Below are 12408 nucleotides of genomic sequence, written 5' to 3'. Positions count from 1 at the left end.
CGCAAGGCGGTGCTCTTGTTTAGCTTCATTTTCATCTTATGAATTCTGTGTATTTTGTCATGTAAGAACTGATTTTCTAGATTCATCTTTTCACTTCTCATTTTAAGACAAAATTTTCAGAACACATGGTGCTTTTCTCACAGTTAATGGAAAATATCAAATGACCATTTTATGTTTAAAATATTGCAGAGAAAGGTTCCTGAAAGGAATAAAGACAATGCTGGGTTGTTTGTATGAGACTTGATGTAAATATCAAATGATCTGTTTATGATATTAATTGCAGGAAAGACTTCTTGAAGGAGATTAAGATAATGTCTCAGCTGAAAGATCCAAACATTGTACGGGTATTGGGCGTGTGTACGGGAGAAGAACCACTGTGTATGATCGTAGAGTACATGAAATACGGCGACCTTAACCAGTTCCTTCTTGATCACGTTTTGGAGACTCCTTCAGCGCAGGCAGTTAATGCTAGAATACTCAGGTATGACACACCTCTGTGAGGGACTCTTTGCATAATAACCATCATTTCAAAAACCTTGAAGGTGCTTCTGTGGCCGAGTTGTTAAAGTTACTGACTTTGAATCTTTAGCTCTCCACCTCTAGGGATTCAAAACCTCACTTAGGTGTAGAGTTCTTTCATGTGAGCAAGCGGTCAAGTTGGCTTATGGAAGGTCAGTGGCTCTACCTGGTACCTACCCATGATGAATAAATGCCCATAGTGGCATCTGGAGTCTTCTTACACCATCAGAAGCTGGGAAGGCGCCATATGACCTATTATTGTGTCTATGTGTGACAGAATTTTAATTGCTGTCTAGTTGTACCTTTAATTAACATTAAATAAATAATTAATACATGTAGTTTTTATATTGCAACATTAGAAAAGATAGTTATTTGAACATTTACATTTCAACATTTATATATCTAAAACTGACATGTTGCAAATTATCTTCTCTCTGTTTTGAACATTATCTTTATACCTTGTGTATTCCCTGCAATTAGAGCAAGTAAGTCGATTGGTTGATTGAGAGTTGGGAGATGTTTTGGAATTGGGTTCGGGGTGATGGTACAATTGGTACAGACAATGTTACATCAGTGCATGAAACTGACATTATTAACATCTCAGGTTCAATTCCAAGGTTTGGAATCATGCAAACTTTAACCTTTAGCCTGCTGGCAGCAAGTGATTCTGCTTTTTTGCGACCAGTGCAGACCATGATCAGACTGCACATCCGTGCAGTCTGATCTTGGTCTGCTTTGTTCGCTATTCAGTCAGTAAATTTTCAGTGAACGCCCCTTTGAATAATAAATGGTACTGCCCAAATTGAATGATGGACCAGTCCATTTTAGAAATTTAGCAGGGTAAGGGTTAAACATGTGAATATTTTCTTCTTTTTACAGTTACGGTTGTTTGATCTACATGGCATCGCAAATAGCAACTGGAATGAAATATCTGGAATCTTTGAACATGGTGCATCGTGATCTGGCCACACGAAACTGTCTAGTCGGTACCAATTTCACGATCAAGATTTCTGACTTTGGTATGAGTCGGAGCTTGTACAGTGCAGACTATTACAGAATAGAGGGACGGGCTGTGTTACCCATACGATGGATGGCCTGGGAATCTATTCTACTGGTGTGTATTGAAATTTACTGTAAATCAAATCAAATTAAGCGAGTGATTACTTAGTCTTTGAGAGGGAGATTATTTGGTATTAGTAGTTTTGCTTATCACCATCACATATCTGCCATTCTGCACTATTTCTGCAAAACTGTTTGTTTGAATTCAACCAGGGTTGGTAGGATTTTTATTTCTTTCCTACTGGGTTGAGTTTAGCCAAACTCGAGCAACAGCATAATTTTCACAAGTTACGAATAGGCTGCCATGTTCCTTTGCAATGTAGGGGCCACAAAAACTGAAATGTTTAATTTTAATGGTAGGAAAACTGAGGAGAAAATTTGTCCAGACCGCTTCTGTAGTATTGGTGGAATTTGACGGAAGTTATAGGAATGATCGGTACCAAGCCTAGTTATGTATGTTTAATGGGTTTACGATTTAATGAGTTTTACAGACTTTTGGCCCCTTAATTATTATATGTATGGTCTATGTAGAGCTTCTTGTCCGCACTTCACCTCCAAAACTTCTGCCCAGATTTTAGTGATACTTGAGTTTTTGGTATAAATCTGAGTTGTATGTTTCACTGGCACTTTCATCTGAGATTATTTTTTGCAGATTTATGGCCACATATAGCTCAAATTTGAATAAAATCTGTCCTGACTACTTACCCAATACTATTAGTTGGATGTTATTGAAACATGTGTTTGATCAGTTATGCATACATTACAGGTTTTATGGTTAATTGGTTTTTCACTGAGTTATGGCCCTGTGATTTGTATGCTTAAAGTCTACATAGTACCATTTATACTTAAATCCAGTTCTAATTGTTTCAATCTTTTATAATTTCAGGGAAAATTTACAACAAAGTCGGACGTGTGGTCATTCGGAGTTACGCTTTGGGAGATACTAACTTTTGCTCGCGATCAGCCATATGATAACCTAAACGATGATCAAGTTATTGCTAACGCAGGACATTTTTATAGAAATGATGGACAACAATTATTACTTCCTCAACCGATCGTGTGTCCACGTGAAATTTACGATATGATTGTAGAATGTTGGAATAGATCTGACTGCGAGCGACCCACTTTCAAAGATATTCACATGTTTTTGTTACGAAAAAACATGGGTTACAATCCAAAAGATGAAAAGATGAACCAGATAAAGGTTCCGGTGTGTTAACAGAACTATTGTGATTTTGGATGTTAAAAGTTCAAACGTACCCAAGGGCTACAAAATGTGTGCTATATTTATGATTCATATCGGAATCGTTAAATAAACTGGAGCGCTCAAAACTTCAGAAATATGTGCAATGTTGTTTTATCACCATGTGATCCAAATTTCACAGTATTTTATTTGAAGTGACATGAAACCTCCACTAGTATGAAACCCCTGTTGAAGAAGAGACAGCTTGGAGGTTTTTTTTGGCTTGGGCCAGCTTTGTATATGGCCTAGATTGAACAACTTCAAACCCCAAATGATTTGGGGTCACCAAAAGCATTATTTTATTTTAGACACAAGATTTTATTTAGCACCAGTTGTGATTGGAGTATCAACAAATATACCTTGGAATGGTTGCTGCTCTGACCTAGATTCACTTTTGGTAGGGAGCCATGCAGTTTCAGGGTCGGTGCTGGAATTAAAAATCTTTCACAAGGCCTTGCCCTTTTTCATGATAGAACAAATCTTCATTTAGTCACTTATTCACATAATTCTCTTTTTTTTTCTGTTTCATTGACCATGAAATGGTTGTGAAACAAACCTTGGAAAAAAGGGAGTTAACTCTTGTGCAAAAATCTGAAGGAATTTATATGTGCTTATGTACATCAGCCTGTGTTTTGTGTGCAAAAATATGAATTTTATTGATATTCTGGTTGCAGATGATGGATATAAAATTTGCATATATTGGAATATATTCTGTGTTAATAATTTAAAGTACCGGTATACTACAAAGTTTATATGATCAAAGGAAATCCAAAAAAATCTTTCTTATCAATGGATTATGCTTATTCCAGACTGGATTATATTTCATGTGAAAGGAGACTGGTACTCATTCTGCAGATGTGCTGGACATATTTTTAGTTTTGTACTGAAGTACATATTTATAGCTACCAATTTTATATACACCTGCAAGAGTTGATGCCTGTCACAATAGATTTTAATTAAGGTTTTAACTTTTTTAAGTGTTGCTTTCATTTTGAAATAGCTGTACATATGGCTAGTTCTTATACAAGACTGGTTCTAAGGCTTGTGATTAAAATGTAACATGCAGGATCCAGTTATCTAACCTGGACTGGTTAACAGTAAAATTATTTCAGATCTGACTTACTAAAAATACCGTATAAAGTTAAAAAATTTGACTGGTTGCATTTTTTTTAATGAGACTGGTTCTGAAGCAACATTTTCTCATCTGACTGATTCAAAACCAAACAGGATTGGTTCTATGTCACATCTATTTTTATTTCACATGTCATTTGTTGTGTGACTGGTTCTGTTTTTAATCATGTGAATCGTTTCGTGTTAATTGTCACAAAATGTGATAGGTTCTTTGCTGCCATATTTAAGAATAGTTATTTGACCGGTATTGTACATAGTGTTGTTCAAAAATGGATGTAGTAATATGTGCCGTTTTTATTTGGCTTAAATTACAGATTTTTTTTAATGTTGACCTTTTATGTCAATCCTCATTTGATCCAGTAATTGAACTGGAAAGTGCACAACACTCACTTCAACCAGATTTTATTTCTGCACTATTTACAAGGTCAAGGTCATTACAATAGCTTAAGTATTTTTTGCCAAGTTCAGTGCCCTTTCAATGTTCAAGTGTATAACTGTATAACAGTATTACTGTATAATTCCTTTATTTCGACTGTGTCTGCTGAGAAAATTACAGAACTCGGTTTTCTTAGGAAACAAGTGCAAAACTGATTTAATATGCTTTAAGCATATAGTTTTCAATGGAGTTTTAATATATTTGGTTAAAAAAAAAGTAAAAAATTAAAGTCAAAATCTCAAAAGACACTGTTTTTCTGGATCATCATTGTCAATTTCTATAGTAGGAGTATTGCCTTGCTATATATATTGATGAGTCATTGTAAAACATTTTCCGTCTGCTGCATCATTAAATACTGCCGTCTGCAACAAAAACATGCAAATGAGCATCTTAAAAACAATTATGTGTAATGCTCCGAGGCATCGCCGAGATGTAAAAAAGGGCTTTTTGTGTTGATATAATTGACATTTATGCAGATTTGATAAACAGAATCTCTTAATAGTTTATACATCTATCATTCTACTTCATATCTTGAAAATATTGTTCACAATAAAGGAAGAGAGAAGGGGAGGTAACTGAACAGAGTTTTGGCACTCATTCATCTCAGCAAAATCATTGCAAGCAGATAAGTTTACATAGGGAAAATTACAATTTTAAAAAAGTCAAATTTCCTGAGAAAAAAAATGTAATTTTAGAGTAAGAACAGTTAATGCGTTTTAAAGACAAAAAATTTCAGTAGGAAACAAATCTGATAAATAAAATATGTCATGTCTTTCTTCAACATACTAAATCATTGGTGTCATTGCAATTTTGTATGTGTCAAAAGTACAAGTCTGTAGACTGGTTTCAGTTTTCTCAACTATTCTGCTCAATACACAAGTACAGGTTCCAGGGTTATAAGACCAGTCTCTTAACACAGTCCTGTGATTGGTCAGTTTCAAAATTGTGTTCAAAATCAACCAGTCAGATGCTGGAGTTGTGAGACTGGTTTTCAAACTAAGTTTTATCATTTCTTTATATCATATTTCTGAAGTCAAATAATGTTAGTTAATGTGAATTTCATATGGTTATGCTGCAAATAATCGAATGAAATTGAACTTTATTTCATGTGCATCTTTGTAATTTTAAAACACCTCACAGCGGGAAGCATAGATTTATGGTATAGTTTTTTCTGTTGGGGATCATTTGCATGCCATGTTCAGCAAACCTTTTCACTGCTCAACACCTGACTTCTAAAAAAGTTGTTTTCCATTTGTGTACAAAGTGTATTACGACACCAGTAGCGGCAAAAAAAAAACACACACGGTTATTTATGGATAATGACATCTAGAAACAAGGTGTTGATGTGCTGTCAACAGCCGGTTATAAAAAATTGATGCACTGTCGACAGCCGTTTGCAGTCTGATCTTCAATTGCGTTAAGCGATGTTGTGTTAACAATGATTTATTATACAACACTAGGAAAATAACTGCAACATATGTAGTGTTAAAAAAAATAACAAAAATATGGCAGAAACTGCTGCAACTTGAAAATGTAAAGATAAAAAGCAAAGGAACATCTGTGCCGATTTGTTACAAAGCTTGGAAATTCTCAAAGGTATACTTTATGAAGTGTTGGGTCTATTACTTCTGCTTAAATTATTTTCTCACTTCTTGAATGGGATAATTTTTTATAAAGAAGGTAGTTCATATGCTGAAACCGTCATACATACAAAGCAGGGTTTGCCAAATTATTTTACTATGCGTGGGGCACCTGGGATGTCAAAATTCAGAATATATCGGGGGGGGGGGTTAAAAACAAGATTTAGTTGTACATTTTTATATAACGAACGTAACATTTATAAGATGAAACTGATAGTCTTTAATAGTTAGCCATACAGACAAGGATGAATCTATATACACGTAAGAGTATTGAAATCTTAATTTCTAGTGTAGCGTGAGTTGCTTCCCTTTGGTCTTATGGCTATTCTTTTGGTAAAAAGAGCGTAATCCAGTTTCTGTTAATAGAGGTATCTGCTGTAATAATTATGCAGTAAAATTAAAAAGTGCTATATATAAATATTGTGCTAGCATCATGTAGAAGTACTTTCAAGTAAGTGGCCAATAAATATTTGATAGGAGGATTGGAGGATAAAAGTTTGACTTTCTTTCACCATTTTCCTCCAAAATGGTCTGTTTTTGAAAGATCAGGTTAGATTATACCTTACATGTTTATTCGTGAAAAAAAACAAGTAATTTATTCTCTTGCTTTAATATGTCTTCACTTTAGAAATACTAGCAGGTCTGTGAACTATGAGACTTCATGTATATGATTAGGTAACATATAATTACATATTACACATACTAGAAAAAAAGAATGTACAAGCTGTTGTCATAATGTACATGCATTTTTGTATTTTGATAAGGACTCATTTTTATACAAAATCTGTTAAAGTTGGGTCCACCCAGATAGAAAAAAATAATGTTCTGTTGTTATTAGTCATGTTTTATATTGTGCATAATATGTTCATTCCACAGTGGTAAAATGTCATTGAATATTTGGTTGTAAATATTTATTTCAAACTTTGTACATATATTTATATGAATCATTATGCTATATGAGTTTTTTTTTCTTTCAGTTTGTGCTTGTAAATATGTGGTGCTTTAACAAAATGTGAGTCGCCATGTCAAAATGAACCACCTTGCAAAAACGATGTTGTACTGAAATACTGCATTTATGGTTGATCAAAGTTATCTGTGTTTCCTTTCATAAATTTGTTTCTTTTTTACAAAGTTTTACTTCATGCTTAAAAATATATATTCTTGAACAAGAAAGATTTTTTTAAAGAGCTTCTAAAAAGGTAGAATTTTTAAATTTTCAAAGTTACAGTCCATTTTGATGTGGTGGCTCACAAATGATAGACAATACAAGTTTTGTGAAACAGTTGAGAAACAAGAGATTTCATTGGCTAATTGCTTTTGTATAGATTAAACCTTTAGCCTGCTTGTGGAAAGTGAGTCTGCACTGTCCGCTATTCAGTCAGTAAATTTTCAGTGAACGCCCCTTTGAATAGTAAATGGTGTTGCCCAAATTGAATGATGGACCAGTCCATTTTAGAAATTTAGCAGGCTAAGGGTTAACTCATTTGTAGGATTATTTTAGTATGCTTTTAAATCCTCAATTATTACTGTAAGTGCTTTTCTTAATACAAGAAAAAATTATAATTCTTGTTTTTTTTTCCAGATAAGTTTTTCAAAGGTGTAATGATATTGTATAAACACTGCATTTTTTCACTTTGAAAAGATTCCACATAATATACCTGCATGGGAGATTTCAATTAATTTTGGAACAGAAGAAAATTAAATCAAGATTGGGTGGAGGAATGAAGGAATTTCAACTAAAATTGTTAGCAAAAAACATCTATACGGTATTTGATCTGCAAATATTTTGAAGTTAGATTGTAAATTTCCTCTTGATTTTTGATGAGAATTTGTTTTATCAGTTTAAATTTTGTTTGTTTTACCAGAAAATGCTTGGAAAGTTCATCAAAAGCTACAAGGAGACAAATAGAATTCATTTGTTAAGATCAGAAAAAAAAGTGAAATTTCATTTTAATTTAAGCGTCTTATGTTGTCTTGTTTTTCCCTACTAGGTATACCTTCTGTTTAGAATTTTTCTCAACTCAAATCTTTCGATGTGAAATCTTTCCTCAATTGAGAAAGAGAAAAATGTTGCAATATTGAAAATGAATAGATCAACACAGGTCTTGCTTGTTAAAATGTGTCGTGCTTACAAAAATGCACCTGAGGCTGTTCTCAATCAATAGGTGAATGGTTTAGTAATAGTGAAGTCTGGTTCTTTAGTTATGAAACAATGTTTGTAAACCAGTTTCAAAAACTCCCTTTATCTGATTGGTTTGCTTTTCATCAAAAATTTGAAATTGACCAATGGCAAGGGTGCTTTCTCAGACTGGTCTGAAAACCTCAAGTTTTGTGACCTTTGGCACAGCATTTGAAAGGCTGATTGTGAGAACCATTCAGAAACTGATCAATGCAGCGCCTCTGTTTTTGAAACTGGTCTCCAAACTTTTATAATCTTGTGACAGAAGGTTTTATAGTAAAATGGAATATTTGTAAAAGCTTAAATTTTATTGTAATTTAGTCTTTGACAGACATTGTATATCTCAGCTGGTTTCACATATTTTTGTGTCAATGTTAAACTCTAGTCAAACGTGTGAATGTCAGTTCTTGAAAAATCTACTGCATGGTTTCAGGAAGAGAAATTTTGTGAAATTTTGCAGTTATTTGTTTAAAAATATCAGATGTTAACTTTTTGTATTACATGTTTTTGAATGCTTTTAAATTTGTGGAAGTTGGATGTATTTTAAATATGTTGAAGGCACCACAAAAAAATCAGTTTTTAAGGTTCTTGTGAAAAATTGATAGTACAGTAAAAAAAGTCTTTGTAGAAAATAACCCATTTATAAAGTCTTTAAAAATTTAAAAAATGGTTTGAATAATACCACCTCATCTTTAACAGAATCTTTTAGAGTCAGTGTCTGCGCATCTGTATGTATGTGTGATTTGTTATAGTGCTATGTAATTGTCATTGATACAGACAATATTTTAATAAAAATGTTGATCCAATTTATTCACCATTTGTTATTATTCCCCTCCCCCATCCCCCTTAATATGTTTCTTTTCAGTTTTATGGAATTTTATTTAAGACTGTTGAACCATGTAGCATTTAAAACTTTCTTAAATCGGCCATCTAAGGTATAAAAGGACAAGTTTCAAGCATTACAGGTGAAGGAAGACCTTGGGTGCCTGTCCAGAGCCACCAACTTTCTCTTATCCAGTGAAGTTGATTCCTTACATGATCAAATTTTACCCCTGTTGAGGTGCAAACTTACCTTGTTGAAAGAAGACGATTTCATGTCAGCAATCTCAACTCTTTATCATAGAGATCCTGAATGACAATGTAGCCACTTTTGACAAAACCCATTGAACTTTTTGCCATCCAAATATAGTAATTAGCAATACATGTATCCAGGTCAGGGGATGTATATTCAAATCTTGACTCCAAATGAAGTCCGGGAGTTTTATATACAGATTTTTTACCCAAAATGATGTCAAATTTAAATGTGGATTTTGTTCAAACATGAAGCCAGAGTGTTGTATATTCAGATCCTGATTCAAAATTTAGTCATGTGACTATTAATCAAAATTCAACTGGCTGTAAGACAAGTTGAAATCAGAAGGTTACATGTTTTAATTTTGAACAAATTGTATGAAGGTTATATGTCCAGATCTTAATACAAAATAAGTCTCGGGGAAGTCAAAAGGCTGAATATCACGATTCTGGTACAAATGAAATTACTTGACCCACTTAATGCCCTACTGAAAACTGAATGAAATCTTGATGTTGAATGCCAAGGCTATGAGCCAAAGTGGTAACAAATTAATGTATAACAGCACTGTTAGAGGATTGTATTCCTCAGTTGTCATAAATGAAGTTAGAAGAACATTCCTCTGGTTTGTCACACGTGAAGTTAGAGAGCTGTATTCCTCAGGTTGTCACAAATGAAGTCTGAGGACTGTATTCCTGAGGTTTGTTAGAAATGAAGTTTGAGGACTGTATTCCTCAGCTTTGTCACAAATGAAGTTAGAAGACTATATTCCTGAGACTTTTTACAACTGAAGTTAGAGGACTGTATTTCTCAACTTTGTCACAATGAAGTAAGTGGACTGTACACCTCAGGTTGTCACAAATAAAGTTAGGAGGAATGTATTCCTCAGGTTTGTCACAAATGAAGTTAGAGGACTGTATTCCCGAGGTTTGTTACAAATGAAGTTCGGGACTGTATTCCTCAGCTTTGTCACAATGAAGTTAGTGAACTTTACGCCTCAGGTTGTCACAAATGAAGTTAGGAGGAATGCATTCCTCAAAATTGTCATAAATGAAGTTAGAGGAATGTATTCCCAAGGTTTGTCTGAAATGAAGTTAGAGAGCTGTATTCCTCAGGTTGTCACAAATGAAGTCAGAGGACTGTATTTCCGAGGTTTGTTACAAATGAAGGTAGGGACTGTATTCTTCAAAATTGTCACAAATGAAGTTAGGAGGAATGTATTCCTCAGGTTTGTCACAAATGAAGTAAGAGGAATGTATTCCTCAGGTTGTCACAAATGAAGTCAGAGGACTGTATTTCCGAGGTTTGTTACAAATGAAGTTAGGAGGAATGTATTCCTCAAAATTGTCACAAATGAAGCTAGAGAAATGTATTCCTAAGGTTTTTCTGAAATGAAGTTAGGAGGAATGTATTCCTCAAGTTTGTCACAAATGAAGTTATAGAACTGTTTTCCTCAGGTTTGTCCCAAATGAAGTGAGAAGAGTGTATTCCTCAGGTTTATCTCAAATGAAGTTATGATGGTCGTATTCCTCAAGTTTATCTCAAATAAGGTTATGATGGTCGTTTTCCTCAGGTTTATCCCAAAGAAGTTAGGAGGAATGTATTCCTTAAAATTGACACAAATGAAGTTAGAGGAATGTATTCCTAACGTTTGTCTGAAATGAAGATAGAGAGCTGTATTCCTCAGATTGTCACAAATGAAGTCAGAGGACTGTATTTCCGAGGTTTGTTACAAATGAAGTTAGGGACTGTATTTCTCAAAATTGTCACAAATGAAGTAAGGAGGAATGTATTCCTCAGGTTTGTCACAAATGAAGTTAGAGAACTGTATTCCTTAAAATTGACACAAGTGAAGTTAGAGGAATGTATTCCTAAGGTTTGTCTGAAATGAAGGTAGAGAGCTGTATTCCTCAGGTTGTCACAAATGAAGTCAGAGGACTATATTCATGAGGTTTGTTACAAATGAAGTTAGGGACTGTATTCCTCAAAATTGTCACAAATGAAGTTAGGAGGAATGTATTCCTAAGGTTTGTCTGAAATGAAGGTAGAGAGCTGTATTCCTCAGGTTGTCACAAATGAGGTCAGAGGACTGTATTCCCGAGGTTTGTTACAAATGAAGTTAGGGACTGTATTCCTCAAAATTGACACAAGTGAAGTTAGAGGAATGTATTCCTAAGGTTTGTCTGAAATGAAGTTAGGAGGAATGTATTCCTCAAGTTTGTCACAAATGAAGTTATAGAACTGTTTTCCTCAGGTTTGTCCCAAATGAATTGAGAAGAGTGTATTCCTCAGGTTTATCTCAAATGAAGTTATGATGGTCGTATTCCTCAGGTTTATCCCAAAGAAGTTAGGAGGAATATATTCCTTAAAATTGATACAAATGAAGTTAGAGGAATGTATTCATAAGGTTTGTCTGAAATGAAGGTAGAGAGCTGTATTCCTCAGGTTGTCACAAATGAAGTCTGAGGACTGTATTCCCGAGGTTTGTTACAAATGAAGGTAGGGACTGTATTCCTCAAAATTGTCACAAATAAAGTTAGGAGGAATGTATTCCTCAGGTTTGTCACAAATGAAGTTAGAGAGCTGTATTCCTCAAAACTGACACAAGTGAAGTTAGAGGAATGTATTCCTAAGGTTTGTCTGAAATGAAGGTAGAGAGCTGTATTCCTCAGGTTGTCACAAATGAAGTCATAGGACTGTATTCCCGAGGTGTGTTACAAATGAAGGTAGGGACTGTATTCCTCAAAATTGTCACAAATGAAGTTAGGAGGAATGTATTCCTCAGGTTTGTCACAAATGAAGTTAGAGAGCTGTATTCCTCAAAATTGACACAAGTGAAGTTAGAGGAATGTATTCCTAAGGTTTGTCTGAAATGAAGGTAGAGAGCTATATATATTCCTTAGGTTGTCACAAATGAAGTCAGAGGACTGTATTCCCGAGGTTTGTTACAAATGAAGTTAGGGACTGTATTCCTCAAAATTGTAACAAATGACGTTAGGAGGAATGTATTCCTCAGGTTTGTCACAAATGAAGTTAGAGAGCTGTATTCCTCAGGTTGTCACAAATGAAGTCAGAGGACTGTATTTCCGAGATTTGTTACAAATGAAGTTAGGAGGAATGTATTCCTCAATA

The 12408-nt window shown here is 34.2% G+C and overlaps 1 protein-coding gene across 3 annotated transcripts in view; it reads left to right on the top strand.

Annotated features, from left to right (window-relative positions):
* LOC123552050 (discoidin domain-containing receptor 2-like) overlaps positions 1-6391 on the top strand; it is a 191147-nt gene extending 184756 nt beyond the window's left edge. For all 3 annotated transcript variants that reach the window (XM_053525086.1, XM_053525087.1, XM_053525088.1), the window contains 3 exons: positions 284-481; positions 1399-1633; positions 2465-6391. In XM_053525086.1, the coding sequence (XP_053381061.1) occupies positions 284-481; positions 1399-1633; positions 2465-2797 (766 nt within the window). In that variant the 3' untranslated portion in view covers positions 2798-6391. The remainder of the gene's footprint in view (positions 1-283; positions 482-1398; positions 1634-2464) is intronic.
* The last annotated feature ends 6017 nt before the right edge of the window (positions 6392-12408 follow it).

Source organism: Mercenaria mercenaria, chromosome 15 (assembly GCF_021730395.1).
Source record: "Mercenaria mercenaria strain notata chromosome 15, MADL_Memer_1, whole genome shotgun sequence".
Taxonomy (NCBI): domain Eukaryota; kingdom Metazoa; phylum Mollusca; class Bivalvia; order Venerida; family Veneridae; genus Mercenaria; species Mercenaria mercenaria.
The sequence above is the reverse complement of the archived record's forward strand: the minus strand, read 5'-3'. Positions and strand labels throughout refer to the sequence as shown.